The 17,877-nt window shown below is 38.7% G+C and overlaps 4 protein-coding genes across 4 annotated transcripts; all 4 read right to left on the bottom strand.

Annotated features, from left to right (window-relative positions):
• Nucleotides 1–299: 299 nt before the first annotated feature.
• LOC131776968 (fibroblast growth factor 1) lies at nt 300–3,076 on the bottom strand. Its single transcript, XM_059093180.2, has 3 exons — nt 2,839–3,076; nt 992–1,095; nt 300–540 (listed from the first exon to the last, which is right to left on the bottom strand). Exons 1-3 carry the CDS (start codon nt 2,954–2,956, stop codon nt 367–369), a joined length of 396 nt encoding a protein of 131 aa, XP_058949163.1. The 5' UTR covers nt 2,957–3,076; the 3' UTR covers nt 300–366.
• Nucleotides 3,077–3,641: 565 nt separating this feature from the next.
• On the bottom strand, nt 3,642–6,654 carry LOC131776970 (fibroblast growth factor 1). Its single transcript, XM_059093183.2, has 3 exons — nt 6,293–6,654; nt 4,925–5,028; nt 3,642–3,894 (listed from the first exon to the last, which is right to left on the bottom strand). Exons 1-3 carry the CDS (start codon nt 6,417–6,419, stop codon nt 3,715–3,717), a joined length of 411 nt encoding a protein of 136 aa, XP_058949166.2. The 5' UTR covers nt 6,420–6,654; the 3' UTR covers nt 3,642–3,714.
• A 2,435-nt stretch (nt 6,655–9,089) lies between these two features.
• LOC131776951 (syndecan-2-like) lies at nt 9,090–11,209 on the bottom strand. Its single transcript, XM_059093153.2, has one exon. It carries the CDS (start codon nt 10,719–10,721, stop codon nt 9,876–9,878), a length of 846 nt encoding a protein of 281 aa, XP_058949136.2. The 5' UTR covers nt 10,722–11,209; the 3' UTR covers nt 9,090–9,875.
• Nucleotides 11,210–13,031: 1,822 nt separating this feature from the next.
• On the bottom strand, nt 13,032–17,392 carry LOC131776969 (extracellular calcium-sensing receptor-like). The gene has a single exon (XM_059093181.2). The coding sequence runs from the start codon at nt 17,041–17,043 to the stop codon at nt 14,200–14,202; it is 2,844 nt and encodes a 947-aa protein (XP_058949164.2). The 5' UTR covers nt 17,044–17,392; the 3' UTR covers nt 13,032–14,199.
• Between the last annotated feature and the right edge of the window lie 485 nt (nt 17,393–17,877).

Below are 17,877 nucleotides of genomic sequence, written 5' to 3'. Positions count from 1 at the left end.
AGAGGTGAGAGACGTAATTTAAGATGGTGGTTGCAAGACTTGTAACTTAGGTAACAAACAACAAGAAAAGAAATTTCGTCTTTATCCAAGGGGGCTGGCGGGTGGAAAGAGGAAGCTATTACAACTCAAAGCAAATCTTCGGAGCACAGACAAGAGCCAAAACTGGGACCTGTTCAAACGATCTCCGATACTAAAGAACTCTCCCCCTCAAGACAGCTTTACAGAACGTTAATATGGAGTTGTAAGTTAAACAAACACACACACACACGCAAAGAAAACAGAAAATATGTAGATTCCATTTTATACATCTTTTAATTGGGTCTATTACAAATTACTAATAAACTCTTTTGGTATTCGGTTCATTAGTCATTCAGCTATGAAGCCAACAGCCCTCTGTCCGGGTTTAGTTTTGGGCCCATACTTCGCCTCGCCTTGTTTTGTCAGAGCTAGGTACCAGGCAGGATTCAATGTGGATTGGTAAGAATTGTACTTCGTTCCAAAAATCTCTTTGAAGACGCACTCCGGGTGAGTTGGACTATTCTGTTGAAAATAAAGGTGAAGTTAGTAACGATGAGACAAGATCGAATACAAATAGGAGAAAATACCGAGCGATCAAGAGTTGTTGTTAATTTATAACTGGGTAAGATTTACAGTCTCCTATCTCTTTGTCGTCTGTCTATGACTTAGTCCCTTTGAATGGCGAGAGATCGCAACTTTTTGACTGTATTTTTTTGGCTGGATTCGAGGGGTCTCACTTATGCCCCATGGTTTCTCCCTTTATTAAGATCAAAGACTCTGTCGCCACTTTTACAAGAAAACTTGCATACTTTTGAGATGTGAAAGTACAAATTGACCGAATTGCTGTTTCTCACAATGGCTGGGGCTTGATTGTCTGGAAGAAGGAGACGTACCCTCGGTTAGGTGTCCGTTTAGTGTAAGAACTTGGATATCGTGGAACATTAAATTTTAATCAATCACCCGTCTGACTTACTGTACTGTACAACTCTCCCTTGGTGTTCATCGCGATGTAATTTCCTGATACGTTTCCTCTCAGCATCACTTCAGCTGTCTTAACCGATTCCATAGTGAGAGTAGCTACAAGATAGTAAAAAAAATAAAAGATACTTGTGACCATTTAATCCTTTAATTATTTCTCAGGATAACGACTGGCTTTTTAAACGAAAGTTTGTTGTCTCATCCACGAGTTTCCACGTCATTCAGCGATTTCTTTCGGGTTTGACGTAGGTTTATGATGTAAAGGAGCCAGGAACACCCACCACCTCCCCGCCCCCCTTCTTTCTTCTAACACTCACAGTTGGCCGGCCAATATAATGAAACTTCAGTTAGAAACCGCTGGCACTGAAAGGAAAACTAAGCTTACCGTGACGGTTATATGTCACAGTTTACAGCAATGGTACAATCCGCATCATGTCTGGCATCTAACTAATGTCGAGGGCATTTTCTTGTCCAGGGCAAGACCAGGCAAGATTACATTGGCCAGCGTTTTCGCCTCAGTGTTATCCGGCTAAAGTTCATTTCCTAATTCCTCTGGGTACCAAAATGAAAGCACACGAAGCTTTCAGTGTATCTTTGGCCAGTATTTTCCGGCGATTTAAAGCTTGTATTTTGCATTTTAAAAAACTTTGAGAGGGTACCACTGAGGAAAAAGCGGAGTAAACCTGGTATGAATGGAAACATCTCTTGAGTGGTAGTGAAAATGGCTTTCAAGACATTTCATTGTTCTTAGTGCATCGATCGACGAGTCCATGAAGCGGGGCGAACTACTTGATTTAAGAGCTTTTGATGAGTATTTAGATCACTTGGTATTATAAAACCAGCGGTATCCCTGTTTTCATTACATTTTAAACCTGTGACGTGCGACTTTCAAGATATGCCTACCGCACCTTATCTTCACCACCGACCCCAGGAATGTTTGCGATCACAAGAATCTACCGAGGGATTGTTGGTATGGGCTAAAAACGATTTCAGTTTGAATTTATGGGCTTAGAAAATGACGGAAATATGTGACAAAATAAGAACGTGAATAATAAACAGCTTCCGTGAAATGTACGTAGAAAACGAGATTTTCTTTTTCTTGTCTAAAAATGACTGAACGATGGAAATTTCTCACAATTTGGCAAGTTCCTGCCTTTTAGTTTCAAGATGTAAATTCATTCGAAAAAGATAGAACGAGAAAGTAATTGTCTTCCTCTGGCATTTGGCTTTTGTCTCCGACGAAACTTTTATTGAAACTGAAAAATGCGTAAGAAATAAAGTTCAAGGAAGCAGTTCAAAAAAGGAGATTAAAAAAAAGTCTAGTTTGTTTAAAATTGTCCATCACTGACAATGAAGGAGGTAAATGCACATCCTTCTCGGTTAAAAATTCAAACTATGGTCTCAGTTCTGATGGCCTCAAACGGGCATTTTGTTTTCCGTTGGAACTTTCGAAATGCTAAACATCTTTCAGTAGTATTAACTAATACAGTATTAATCGATGATTTTTGTAAACAACGCCGGCGCGAAATACATTTATACATATATGGATATCGCAAAAGAAAAAGTGAGCTCGTATCCTGTTTCATAACTTTTGTTCCAAATTCACGTAAGGAAAACAAAGTAACATATTAACTTTGTCATTGATTTACTGTGTCTGATTCGTTTTCTTTCCCTTTCAAGGAGATATTCCACTCCTGTTGGATAGTTCATTGAGTTCTCGTAACCTAGTTTGCTTTCGCACGGGAGGGATCCCACGTTAATTGATTTAAGTACCCTGCTATTGATTTGAACAAATTGGTAATTTAAGCCGTGTAAACAATCACAAAAGAAATGTCTACTTACTATAACGATCGTCACTGTCCCGGCTTCCCTCAACTCCACTCTCTGTCACTTTAAGGTAGAAACCGTGTCGACATTTCAAACGGGTTTCACGTGAATAACTCGCTAACGGCTTGCTCATGCCGCTATGTATGGAACTGAATTTACAGATTCTGATATGCAAATAATTTCTTCAAGAAAATGTTGTCGCGATCCTGCTTGGTGCAAGAAGTGGCGTTTCACTTTTGCTTCTATTAAAAGCACGTGGACGGCGCGTAATCATGACTTTGCAAAGCTTCCTTCGAGATTTATATTTTCTTATGCGTGTCTTCGTCCCCAGTCTCTCCTCCGCCTTATGATACCTTCTTGAGTCATGATGTACCCTAATAATGGTCAAATGAACCTTTTTACGCCCAAAAGTGACCAAGAACGAAATTTCTCCGCACAATATCGATAATAGAAAGGTGATAAGGAGAAGGAAGAAATCATATTTGGTGCGAGGTTTAATTAAACACCAATTCCTTAGAGTGTAAGAAAATTGGTAGCAGACAATGAGGAGAATTGAATTGATTTCATGGTCTTGGGAGTAAGAGAATCAAAGGGTGACAATGATTAATTCTAAGAGAATATCAATTAACAGTGAATATTCTCTTGTCTATTCCTAGCAAAACTTGAGCTGTCACTGAGATGAATCTTCAATAAGCATTTAAGTGCATAACTCCAAAGAAATGCCATCCAATGACTCTGAAAATCAATCCCATTTTGGCAATGCAGAACGACGCATCGTTCATATATCGACATCCGTTCATCTATTTATTGAATTTCCTATTTATCACAGCCAATAATTATTTTGAAACATCGTAATAAAGTACAAAAGTTGATGAAATTGATGCTGATTTATTAAACACTGCTTGGTAAAAATTCCACGGCTCTATGGCCGCGTGCAGATTTGGGTCCAGGTTTTGCTTTGCCATCATTTGTCAACGCTAAGAACCATCCAGAGTGGGGTTTGGACTCAAAAGAGCTGTATCCATTCGTGTGCTGATGTTCTTTGAATATGCAGTCCTCCAGCAAGGAATTCTGTTCAAAAATAAATTAAATAATAAAGTGGGATATTTTCGTTTTTCTTTCGTCACAAGATACATGCAAAGTTATCAGCGTGTACATTGGCCGAGAAGATGTTAATTCGACATTTGCGTTGAAACCAAAAAAATTATCTCGTTGATGAGAAAATGCAATGTGATGAATCATTATTTGCAAAATTGTCATAGTTTACCTTGACCCGCCCTTCAAGCTAACTAAATATATAATTTTTAGACTGTTGCAAATGTCCGAGTAATCAATCATTTTAATTTTAGGTGAGTTAGATCGGTTAACTGCTTGTTCACCCCAGACTTCCCAATAGGACACTGGAAAACCCATGCCAAAAATTCACTCTTTTCCGACAAGGTTATCGAAAAGTCCAAACTTGATTTCCCAGGCCATTATAGCACTTATTCGTTTTTGTTCGTTTGTTTATAATTCCGGAAAACTGTTAAATTCTTTTTCGAGCTACTATCAGTGATCAGCGAAGGGTAGGCGCGTTTTCCTGTTCCCTTCCTGCCCCCCCCCCCCGTTCCGAAAAAAAAAAAGACTCATAAGCTCAAAGGGTTGTTTAACTCTCTCCCCCCCCCCCTTTTTTTTTTTTTTTTTTAACTTAACGAAGGAGAATGAAGCTAAGAGACTGGATCCACCTTGTTGGCTTTATAATTATTTCCGTGATATTCCTATATTTGAGTTTCATTTGGATCATTCACGATTCTGGATGCCGGTAGGATAAAAATTTAAAGTCCTCGTTTACAATGATGAACATTCCATGGGTTGTTATTCGTTCTCCAACAAAACATTGAAGCAGTGAACAAGGTACATGCGACACTATATTGAAGAGACTATATAGTTGGAGTCTAGAAGTTTTTAAATAGAGAATGATTCCGGTTCAAATGGAGAATTTAGCCTTTCAGTTAGTTTGAATCCTTTCTTGCAGCTTCGAGATGGCTTACGAGGAAGTGAGACAGTAAGTGAATACTCTTTCGCACATTCATCATTAAAATTACATGAAATTTCTACTTACATACGTTACGATGTTTCCGTTACTGTCCATTCCAATGTACTTATTGGATACCTCTCCACGAATCACGACTTCCCCAGGAGCAACAGAAGCCATTTGAAGGGTGGCTGTAGAGTAGATAAACAAAAGCTTTATTTAATAGAGTTTTGTCTGTAACTTATGTATGAAATGGAAAAATGGAACCACAACAATTTACCGATTATTATCATTTTTTTAATCGCGGCTCCATTAAGTGACGATTTGCCCCCCACCTTCACCCCCTAGGGCGTTTTATCTTTTCCCCCTTTCTCTTTCTTAAAGTTTTAGGAAAAAGATTGCATACGAAAGGAAATCAATATTTCTAAATTGGTAAGTATGTTCCATTTTTCCCCGACAGACTTCCCAACCCTTCACCTAACACGCTGTACGTTATGAGCGCGATATCAAAGAAAGTCTTCATGTCTTGAACAGAAAAAAAAACTCTTTGCTTTCAGTTGTCACCCATGACGCGTAAGGTTAGCTGTGAAGTCAATAGTTATGCTTTTATACTTTCCATTTACTACCTACTCAATCAATAACCTAACATATAAAAACTTGAAAGTTCTGAGGAAAAAATTAGTGGCGTATAGCATGAATAGTCTAAGTTTTCTCTAAGTTCGTTTTCAGGCTTTTTTCAAGCTCTAACAGGAGCCAATTTAAGGGTTTCTGACTCTATCAAAGTAAATGAACAGATTTTACTTTTGATGGAAATGTTGATGTTCACTTGAACTTAACTTTGAACTCTCAGTGATAAGGGATTAGTCATATTTATCAGGGGGGGTTAAAGGATATAGAAAATTGACTGCCAGCGAGGGGGTGGAGGTTTATCAGAATACTACACAGGGGGGGGGGTTAAATCAGGAAAATCTTTCGACCTTTCCTCTTCCGCCTCCCCCTCCCCCCCTCCTTGCCAAGTTATAAACGATGGTCAGTCCCTAATTAAAATGATTTCTCGCCACATTTTAACTTGTAGCTACCACTAAATACTCTCAAACGACCCACTCTTCACATCTTATGTAACAATGGTAGGACAAATACGTTCCGAGTTGCGCTGGCAATTGAGCCCAATCATTAGGGCTGTGTTAAAAGCTTATCAGGTTGGCCTTATGGACATTTGACGAAGAACTGACGAGGTCTCAATCTGTTACGAGAAGTTACCCTAAAACATAAGCTGGCAACGCGAAACTGCCATAACAAGATCACTTCAATGAGAATCGTCCTTGACAACTAACCTAACTTTTACCGGCTCAACTAGCTTTCCAGCTTCATTGAAGATTGAATCAATGGTGGAAGATTGCAATAGTTGTTTGCCTCAAGACTATGTCTAGATTTAACGTAAAGAATTCCACTCACTGTAAACATCATTATCATAATCTTGACTTCCCTCCACCAAATCATCAGTCACTCGCAGGAGGAATCCTTTTCTGGAATGCAATTTAGTCCTACGAACTACATTGGTTGTTATCTGTTGAGAAGTCATCTTGGAAACGTTGATGATTTAATCTCGGCAAACTTCTGCTTGTGCAACAGTCAATAATCTTTCACTTTCAGGAGCGAATATGTTAACTTTTTCAGTGCATATCAAATAGTTTTTTATATCTATGAACAACACTTAGTCCATCTTTTGCGAATTACATCAGTTTCCAAAACGAAATTCCAGCCGTCGCCCACGGACCATTCCTGACTTGATGACAGTGATGCGTCTGTTTTCTGAAACGCTAACCGAAATTTACAAAAGCGGGGAGCACATTCTTTGAAAAATAATGATGCTTAAAATAATACCTGACTGCAAAACAAAGGAAAGAAAATTATAGTGAAGTGAGCTGATTTGCATGTTCCATTACCCACTCAGGCGTGGCGATATAAGTGTGTCTGGGTGCAGCGTACCATTATGGCATCTTTAAGAGCCAGCCTTCTGTAGATATGAACGTGGTGAAATGAGAAAATGGCAAAGATGAAGCTTCAAACAAATTAAAATTGTGGATAGTAAGAGATGAAGGAGATCGAAACGGATTGAACTTGGAAAATTTTGTCTACATTGTTGTTATGCATTAAACAAGACTTTGATATTTTTAAAAATTAACTTTGTATCTAACATCAATCAAGATAAGATCGCTTGAGAGGTTACTAAGTACACCGACACTTTGAAGGAATCGACTAAGTCACGATACGTCAGTCAATCTCAGCAATTATTCTCAATGATAAGGAAACCTCACCGAGGCAAACAAACACCAAAGAAATGAGATTGGAGCGAACAGGAACTTAGATAACAAGGATGGAAGAAATAAATACCGACTGCATATGGCGGCGAAGTTAGATAGGTTGAAAGAACTATTTGTAAGGTGCACGACCCAAAACGTAGGTGTCTAGAAGAAGGTGGTCAGTACAACATTTTTTGCGTTCGTAGGAAATTTTCTCTGGTGTTCGGAACCCAGGGGAAAAAAAATAACCAAATTTTTTAAAGTGGACAAAAAGAAAAGTTGTAATTAATTACAAAGAAAGAGGAAACTAGTTTGATGAAGATACAGAGAATTTAAACGGATTTTCGCCAAATAAAAGCCATAAAGTAACTGCTTTCACACAGACAGTTTCTTACCTAAAGTGTTCTTCAACCAGAGGCGTTTCCGTAGATCGAATAATACAATGATATTTTAGCCCATTAAGAATAAAAATTTTTCGCAATTAATTTTGCATAAGAAGCTGCCAGAAGCCAAGCCACACACGAAGAGTGCGTCAACAATTTTTTTTTTTATTAATTGTTTTTTTGTTGGAGGGGGGGGGTTGGGTGGGAGAGTGGAATGAGAGTCGTAAGCTTGGGCTAAATGTAAGAAAGGTCGAGGTTATTTACATTTTATACTCTCAGCTATTTCTATCTCATTTGGAAGAGTCTGACACACTAATAAAAAAAAAGACAGAATGTTCGTGAATATTCAGCTTAGAGCACTTTTAGATTGGTTATCGTAAAAACCAAAACCAAACTGATCTCGACGGCCGATCGGAAGAAACGAAAATACCTTTAAAAGCAATTGAGAACTCACAGTAAAAACCAAATATAACCGGAATGCCGAAAGCGCGGGAAAACGTGGGCAACCAAGTTGTGATTGGTTTTAGATTTGCATCTGATTGGTTGAGACAGTGGCGCGAGTTTTTTTGGGTCAATCACAGAGCCACAGAGCGAAGTAAAGCAGAGCCAATGCAATCTCGGATGACATTCGTCCGCTCTAAGCTCGTAAAACACCGATTACTGGTTACTCGGTGGGAGACGAAGGATTTTGTACTTTAACCGCGGAAACGAACAGGGTTTCACAAAAATCTTGCGGAAAAACAGATTTATCGAAGTTTATAATAAGTCAACTAGGACTGAACAAAGTAAACTAATCGTTAAGCATTTTGACAAATAATCAAAAAATCACTTTGATTTCGAAATCTGATAATTACTGCTTATTAAACAAAAGCATTGAAGTGCTAATCGCCCTGTTCTTAATTTGAAATGGTAATTAAATCAAGTACTGACAGAAAAAATTACCGCAAAAATAAGTCATTAAGACGTTGCCAAAGAAGGCTTAAGTTAACTTGCTTAGTGGTATTTTTAACGTCACCAGACTAAAAATGTCGGGAAAGAAAACAGGAATAGGCAACAAGGTCATTTGACTAAGAGAAAAACACTTGAAAATTGCATGCATTTTAGTACCTCTCTTATATGAAATGTTTTCCTTTAAAGATTATATTTTCATTCAAACTAAAACAGCACGAAATTAACAGAACAATAAAAGAGCTTAAGCAAACTAAAATAGCTAAAAAAAACGAGTCCGGAAATGCCAAAGGAACTTTGGAAGAAAATTTTTGTCTTCTATCATTTTGAGAAGTCAGAAGTTGCACAATATCAGTTGTTCCTGTCTTATCGCTTCAAAGGGTAAAGTTGTTATCGGTGAGCTCCTCAATCCATCTTTCTGGTGATATTGAGTATTAAAGTTATGGCTTATGCATCGTTAGGAAATGTCGTTCTTAGAAAATTGAAAATTACTGCTAAAAAAACAACAACAATGTAATCCCAGAATTCGTCTCTTGTTTATCAAATTGGGCATTTTTTATCAGCAAGGACTTAAGGTTGTCATAATCCGTGACCAAATCATATATTTTGCAATTCTGCTAACGAATTATATATTTTATTAATATACGAGTGTAATGTTCTTCCAGCTGAAACCGGACATTTTCAGCTTCAGCTGCATTCAAAAACAAGAGATTACTCATGAAAATAGTAATGTAATTCTGTAAACAGTAACAATTATAATAAAGACAATAGCCATCGAAAATGAAATTTTCAAAAGGCTTTTTCAGTTTCTTAAACGCCATAGAAAGTCCTTTGTAATCTAGAGAAAAAAATTCTCATCTCATCTGATAAAATCTTATTAAAATACACACCACGTGAATAGGTTTCAAAATGGCTTCTACGCCATTGCCATTCTCCAGTTCAAATATTTGCATATTCCATATTAAAACTTCTATTTCTTTTGTCTACAGTTTTCTTAGAGGCATAATAAATGCAATTCTATCTAAGAAGTATTCATACATTTTAGAACATATTTATTGAACAGGCTAAGAAATTAAAGCTATCGTTTCTTAGCGAAAGATTGAATCGATTCCTCTATACCACTTTCTGGCATTTTTGCTGGCGAGTCGAAAGCTTGTAAAAACACCTGCTGAATAAAATCAATTTTTGCTCACACGCTGTCAGCGAAATCTCAAACAAGAGGATTTCAGTTTCGAAGGCGCTTCTAAGCTGAACATTTTTTCTATTGAAATTCAACGACTGGCCATTCGAAATCAAATTGTTGCTCTCGAGTCATATTAGAGCCATTAAATTAAGGGGATGTAATAAAGTCACAGATCTGCATCGATCTTAAAGTCGAAACAAAAGGTAAACACATCAACCAATTTATACAAAAACCTCTTTTTCTTCAGTGTGTGCGGCTGTCTTTAAGCTTATCGATTCCTGAAGTTCATAGCTTCCCTCGTTTCGCTTTTTCAATCGATATACCAAAAATATGAGCAGAACTACAGCGCAAGCTGCTCCCGCGAGAAGCGCTACGAGAATCTCGATCGTCACAAATCCGAAGAGAGTCTTTCTCTGTTCTCTTTCGTTCGGATCTTTTTTCATCTTTACATCGCTCTCTCCCTTTGGAGTCGTTTCTTTTGTTTTGGGTCGGTTTGTGGTCAGTTCTGCAGGATTTATTGTCGCTGAGCGACTAAGTAACTCGCTGAAAGTTTGAGCAGCGAGAATTTTGGACGAAACAATAGACGTTGGATGAATTGAGCTTTTTACGACCCGTGTTGTAACTACACCATCGATGCTGGCTCCCATTGTGTGAGGAGTACTGTATTGCGAATTAATAGCCACAGTCTCGCTCGAATTTCCGTCATATTTTCTCGTTGGTGATGTGTCAATCTTGACCTTACTTGGCGAAGCGGATAAAATATTTGCTCGTTTGGTCTGTTTGAGGGCACGTGTCGATGTGATGATAAATGTCTGTCCAATTTCTGTAGGATCCACACTATTTTGCACGCTCAAACTTTCATTATTTTCGACGTCTCTCTTTGATATCTTCCTTTCTTTGATATCTTCGTTTAAAGGTACAGTTCCTATTTTCGCCTCGCCTCCGTTGTTTGTACTTTCGCTGAGAGCCGTATTCAGGGCTCCGATTTGAACAAGTTTGCCTTCGAAACAACCATAAATTAAGAAACTACAGACGACAACTCGGAAAACCCTTTCAGCAAGTTCCATACTTCAATCGACAACACTCTACTCTGAACGATGTCATAAATAATTAACTCATCTCTCGTGCGCCTTTCTCAGTTTTTTCCCTCTCTTCGTCAAATGTTGGTCGATTTCCGACAAGCGTTGACGTGCGTTTGAGCTGAATGGGTTTAGCGCAGTGCTTATCGCGGTTTCGACTTCCTCTGTGAAAATTTCACTCTTGAACCGTAGCGTGTTTACATTCTGCGGTTGCGTCTTGTAAGCAACAGAGCGAGAAATTGTCTGAGCAGAGGTCGCGTGAAACTTAATAGGCTCGGCATGCTCCGTAACAGACGAACAGAATTAAAAAAATTGGACTGTCACAATAGACCATAATGCTGGGGTCGTTTCGTGCAAACACTCTAAGAAGGTCGACTACTAAATCTTTTGTTATGCTAATCGATTGTTGTCCACTTTCGCTGTGACTTTCGGTTGAAGTTTTCACTCTGTTTATAGTCCTATTACAAATATCCCTCATCTTCCTTAATTCGTCTCCCATTAAAGTGGAAAAATTCTTCGGAGACAAAAATAAATGTTTTTCTTTTTGATGATTGACGTGAAGGCTTTTGAATTTTAAAATCACGTGTAATATCAACATACATCAGGAATATTCAAATGCGGCCCAATTTTGCTTGTATCATTCATTCGAGGTACGCTTAGGTTTCTATGGAAAGAAAACCTCGCGAGGCAATTGCATGGAACGTACTCTTTTTTTTATTTTTACAAAGAGCACCAGGGCTACACTTTAAAGACCATAAAACGCGACTCAAAATGCTTTTAAATATTATATCATTTATGTTTCGCGCATCTTGATAAGACGTTCACAGCCTCTTAAAAATTTATGATCTAATCAGAGCAGCAAGAAACGATAAATAATTTATGATGTAGTCCATTGTAAACATAACCATCGCCAAATTATTAAGAATGTGTGTTTTCTAGCTGTTAACTAGTTCCACGGGCGTTCTCTTCTTCTACGTCATCTATCTATTTGTTGTCTTTCTTTTTATGGGGGGAATGATGGGGGCTTTTTCTCTCGCGGATAGTTGAGTCCAGTGAATAATTGATATGATTAATTTTCTTAATACTGTAAAACACCTGGATGTCAAAATTTTGTCGTACCAAACAAGAGTAATAATATCAACAAAAACCTCAAGTCTAATTTCAAATGAACCGACAGACATCTCAACGAAGAACAATTAAATTATTCCGCCTATGAGAAGAAAAAATTATCAGAAAACGTCAATTCGTATCGACTGATGAGAAAAAAATTAATTCTTCATTCCCAGGCCTTGCTCAATGATCGGCCTAGGAGCGTATAGACGTATGGGACGATTTCAATGCTACATCTTCACCTGTTTTGTGCGCCCGCGTTTCTCGAGAGACTTTCAACGCAAAAGTGACGAATCAAGCCATGTTATGTATGACATTTTCACTTACGCTGGCGGCGTAGTTGTAACGTATAAGGCTCTCTTTTGTACTAATCTCAGGCGAGATGTGCCCCAGAAACTATAATTTATGATATTTATTTTCGCCTTTACAAAGCATAATTAAAAGCCTACTGCCTACCGCGTTCTGAGATTCCAAAAACTAATTAAACAGTTCGAAAATTGTCCTCAACTGCGTTAAAAATTAACGTGTAGACGCCACCATTTTGAAAAATAACGCGGTAACCTCGCCACACTCTTAAAACCAGGAGGCGCGGTTCATAAGAAGCTGTTGCTTCTCTGGTTTTCGCAAGAAAGAAAAAAAAAAGAGAGCAAGAGAGAAAATTATTCTTTTAGCCAAAAATTCGTTTTGGTACAACTAAATTATTCTTAAGTTATTCAAGGGACGGAAAAATAAGGAGGCTTTAAGGAGGGTAACTTTCTAAAGAAACTGCAGTGCTGCGTCGTTGGGAGAGTATAACATGATAATTTGGTTTTTATTAATTGAATTGATAATGTAAATTGGCCACCGTAAAGATTTTCTACGCTGACATTTTGAGCGTTAGCCCTTAGTCAAAGCAACGAGAGGGGGAGGACTGTTACGTCACAGTTCGGGTGGCTCGGTTGCTATGCAAGATTCAAAATGGCGGCGTCCTACAGTATATATTGCATCATCAAATCACTATTGATGAGCCTCTTTTTAGTATTTCACTATTAAAACTGATCGTTAAAGAAAGGCGCTGAGTATTGGTTGTTTCAGTGTTAACGAGTTCAAAAACAGATTCAAAGAACAGATAATAATGAGGAAAAAAATCTTTATTTTAGGACAAAAAAATATATATTTTGTTTCAAAATCGCATACAATATTGTTCATACATAGAATTAAAAATCCAATGAAATGTGTAAATCAAATCTTTAATTTAAAATCATGTCATGCGATGACCGTGATTAATATTTCTTTCAACTGTGTGTGTCGTTTTTTCTTTACCATAATCAGACATTCTTCGAACTAGAGAAGCTCTAATAAAGACCATGAATTTTGGAAGAAATCACGTGAAGTAGAGATGAAAAAATGGAAAATGAAGATAGAGCAATTTTCCATTGAATGTCTAAAGTAATCCAAGAACGCACTGGATTTCACTTACTTCGCTCTGTGATTGGTCCAAAAAAACTCGCACCACTCTCTTAACCCAATCAGATGCGATACTATAACCAATCGCGACCTGGTCACTCGCGTTTTCCCGCGCTTTAGGCTGAATGGTTGCTTACTTTGAGTTCTCATTGGCTAGTAAATGTATTATCCTTTGTTTTGATTGGCTGATGTGATTACTTAGGCTTTGGCTTTACGAAACTCGATCGAAACGCGCTATACCAGTAACTTGCACCACATTTGCAGCAAATCAGAAGTAAAACTAAAATTAATTGCCGTTTCGCCGAGTTTCCCGCGCTCCAGGTTCTTTCAATTTTTTTAACTTTAAGTTCTTGTTGCATCTTTTTGATTTGTTCTTATCTTCCGATTAGTCATTTTGATTCCTCTGGTTTTGGTTTCATGATATTCGATCGTGAAAGGCGCTCTACATAAATGAATCATAATATCAATATTCACAATTATTGAAAGCTTGCATTACAAACGTTTATATGTTAATGAATACGTAGATGTCTTTACAAAATTGTGATTATTCATCGTGTTGAAAGTTTAACAAAGGTTAAGCTTCAAACAATACTGCAGTTTTCCTCACGATAAACTTATCGGTTTAGCCCTTTACACTCTAACATCAGTATGCATATTCTCCATACTGTTCTCTATACATTTCCTAAGGCGCTGACAAGGAGAATTTGTTCAACAATCAAGTTATTCTTATGACCTCAATGTGTAATCGAAGGTTGATACAGTCAGGAGAAATTAGATGCTAATCACTCTTAGGGTTAAAAGGTCAATCGCGCGTTTTCTAATTTTCATTACCACTGATGTCTAGGCTCTCATACCGTAATCTGCAAGTTCAACGTTTCAACCTGTGTCGTATTTTGCGAGCGAAATCCAATCAAACAACTGTATAAGTCAGCACCTCACTTATGCTATTTAGCACGTCTTCTTCATTTTTTGCCTTCTCTTTTTCTTTTTCCTCATCAGGGGCAGAAACATCAGTATCCTGTTCCTCTGTCTTTTCGTGGACTGGCGCCAAGTTATCATGTGACAAATGGGATGTCTTTCTCCCATTGGTTAAAGTTACACTGGCACCATGATTAACCTGACCCAGGTCCTGGCTCAACCGAGTGTCCGAGGTGGTCTGGCTCGAAGATGTTCCCGCATTACAAACGTACCGCTCGCCCATTTTGTGATTGGCTGTTTGAGTGTTTCTTTCTGGTCTAAAAAATATAATGTAAAGTTTTGGGATAAAGATACATCCCATGCAGGCAAACGCTGCCACGAACAAGGTAAAAGCGACCACAAGGGTGCGGTTGTTTCCCACAACAAAGCGATACGTTAGAATAAACGCCACGAGAAGGATGCAAAGAGCTATGGTGGAGAAACTCAGGGATTTTGCCTCGTTGAAATTCTCGGTTAATCGTCTCTCGCGGAATGCTAAAAGAGTTGCTAACACAAGTACAGTTACAGGATAACAGAAAGCAATAATATGAGAAGCTGGAAAACTTTCGTAGCACTCAAGTAATCGCGTGTTATCTTCTTGGTTCCGAAAACGAGCCACTGTTGAGGCTGTTGCTTGCCATGCGATTATCAAAATTCCTTGAATCCCAACTACTGCGCCCACTTCAAGAAGCTGTAGATAATTCGTACTCATGCTAGTAACACGTGAGACCGCTGACTGAAGTAATTTCGTCGAAGTGTTCGACTTGGCTAAGAAAAAAGCCGAGTAGAACACACAAATTAACAGCAGTAACACACTGACAGCTGTGCAAGAACTATTAGTTGGTTTACTTGTTACTTGAACAATGGCCAAGATAAAAGACAGGTACAAAGTAACGAAGAACAGAGTCAGGAGATACAGACCGGAGTCCATAACAACTGGTGTTTTACGCTTTTGGTACAAAATAACTGTCACAGTGGTCAAGATAACGATGCCAACGACCCCAAGCGTTATTAAAGCAATACCGGCGGGGTCGGACGATTTAAGGTAGACTACCGGGCGTAAAACACATTCAGTTCTTTCCTCATTTGCGAAATGGGTTTCTTTACACGGCGAGCAATTAGTGGAACCCGACTTTGAGCTCACAGTGCCTTTGAGACATTTTTGACAGTTCCAGCAGCATTCTGATTGGCCAACCACTCGTTCACCTGGTCGGCACACACGGAAGCAGGTGGACAGCGGCTTCTTATTTGAATTCCAGTTGATCAAGCTTTCTTTGACCATAAAACTCACAACATGATTCTCTTTACTCCAGTACCCAACTTCTGCGTATTCCAGGCGTTTGTCTTTGTTTAGTTGAAGATTTCTTATGACGTACTCACTGGCAGTGCGTTCGCCATTTCGGTTAAATTTGACTCTGTTGAAATCAAATCCTTGGAAATGAACCCTTGACGCGGACTTGAACAATTTCTCCGGGGTAATAATCTGTGAGCTCGCGTTTGAACACTGTTCTGGCGAATGCGACTCGTTGCAAGTAAAAATATCATGCAATGCATGACCTACAACAAAAACAGCATCTATAACATTAGCTACGAAATCTTTGCCGAGTTCGTGGCCTGAGGGAAGCACTGCATTAAGACTGCATTTAGGTGTCGTGGGTTGCAACGGATCAGAGTATGATCTGAGGGTCGTATGGCAATGCAAACTTTCCTCCAAGTACTCGGTAAACCACGAATTATTCACAGCGTCTCGAACTGAATATTCCCGTACAAACCTTTCGAATCCTTCCACCTGTTTTGAGCGAATTGAGAAGCTAAACAGTCCCAGTAGCATAGACTGGCTCACGTTCAAATTGGCCATCTCAGAACTGAGGGAGCTCCATCCATCACTCGCTACCCAAGTGCGATCTGAAACCTCCATATTTTCGGCCTGTTTTAACAGTCTTTCTCCTTGTTCGAAGTAACTAAAGACAATAACAACTTTCGCTCGCTCCGCAGTTTTTAACTTGTTCATTGTATCCGCAATTTGCCTGTCGGAATTAGGTGAACCAAATGCGATGTATTCATCGTTGGCAATACAAACATTCAATTTTTTAGCTGCGGTTTTAAACGCGGCGGCCCCCAACTTCCCGTAGTCGTCATCACTCGCGATTAAAAACACGTAGTTCCACTTAAAATAATGGACGAATTTCGCGATTGCTTGCGCTTGAAATTCGTCCGAAGGCACAGTTCGGAGAAACGAGTTGTAACGAGTCTTATCACCGAGAATACGGCTCGTCGAAGCGTAGCTTATTTGCGGAATGCCGTACAAACCCAGTAACCTTGCCACTGGGATCGAAATCCACGAAACTGCAGGACCGATAACTGCAGAAATTCGTCGATCTCCTGCACGGGAATCGCTGCTGTTTTGACAACAATCGTCGCGCGATATGCAAATCGAATTCGGTCGATATTTCGAAACGATTTGTATGGCATAACTCATCGATCTAGGGATACTTTCGCATGTGTCCTCAATTTGGTACCCAATAGTTTTGTTTGGCAAAAGCGAAGTCGAATTGTTGATCATGTCGACCGCGTATATCATTGCCATCATCCAAGTGATTCCGTCAGGTTTTAAATGTTCACACTTTCCACCTTTCTGTGACGTTATCGGGAACAATCCCTTTAGCATTACATCGCCATCTTTCCAAATCCACTTGTGCTCATTGCTATGGAATTGCTGATGAGTAAACGCGAGGAAATGGAGGGTAAAAATTGCTCGGATGAAACAGTTGCCAACGAAACAGGTTGAAATCCCCATTGTTTCCGAACTCAGTGAGTCGCGCTACCCACAGTCAAATCTTCAATCACCTAAAGAAATTAATTGTTTCTGAAGACATGAAATCGCGTCTTACAAGCTGCCTGTTTTAATTTTTTCCGGTTTTCTTCTCCCAACACTGCAGCTGTCGATTTCGTTGTCGCGTGTAAACAATGGAATAGAACAGGCAGTGGGCTATACATACAACAATCTGTCATTTCATCAAGTCAATGACCAGCCATACATGTACAAATTTTCTGACGAACGATCTTAGATTCGAGAGCAAATGTTGACCGCAACGGACGTACTTATTACAAACTTCATAGGAACGGATTTTTAGAATCAAAAAGAAGGCGCCCCGTTAAACCTTCGTGGTTTAGCACAATGTTTGCTAATTAAAATACAAATTTGAATGGTGAAAAATTCATTTCTTTTCGACTAAGTAAATTTTTAAGTGTCATTAGTAACCGAACAATGTTCGTTTCTACCTTGACAGAATGTAAATAATATTAACGATAGCTTTTTTTAATTTAGTTCTCTCCTGAATTGCCTCAGAAAGGCAAACTCCACTGATAATTCAACGAAGAGTACTGCTAGTAAAATAAATTTTTTCTTTTGAAGGAGAACTCGGCGTTTGGCATGGTTAGAAAGATTGATTGTAAAACTTGTAGTCTTCTATTTCATTTTTCAATATTTCTTTCCCCAAAGAAAGCCGCTGTTAGTCTTGACGAGATAAGCTGTCAAAAATACATGCCAAAAATTGGCGCCCAAGTGATAGCCGTAGTAATTATTATCATTACCTCGCAAAGAGATTCGTTTAAAAAAAAAAGCAAAAAG

This window comes from Pocillopora verrucosa, chromosome 5, assembly GCF_036669915.1.
Source record: "Pocillopora verrucosa isolate sample1 chromosome 5, ASM3666991v2, whole genome shotgun sequence".
NCBI lineage: Eukaryota > Metazoa > Cnidaria > Anthozoa > Scleractinia > Pocilloporidae > Pocillopora > Pocillopora verrucosa.
This window is presented reverse-complemented; position numbering and strand designations above follow the sequence as displayed.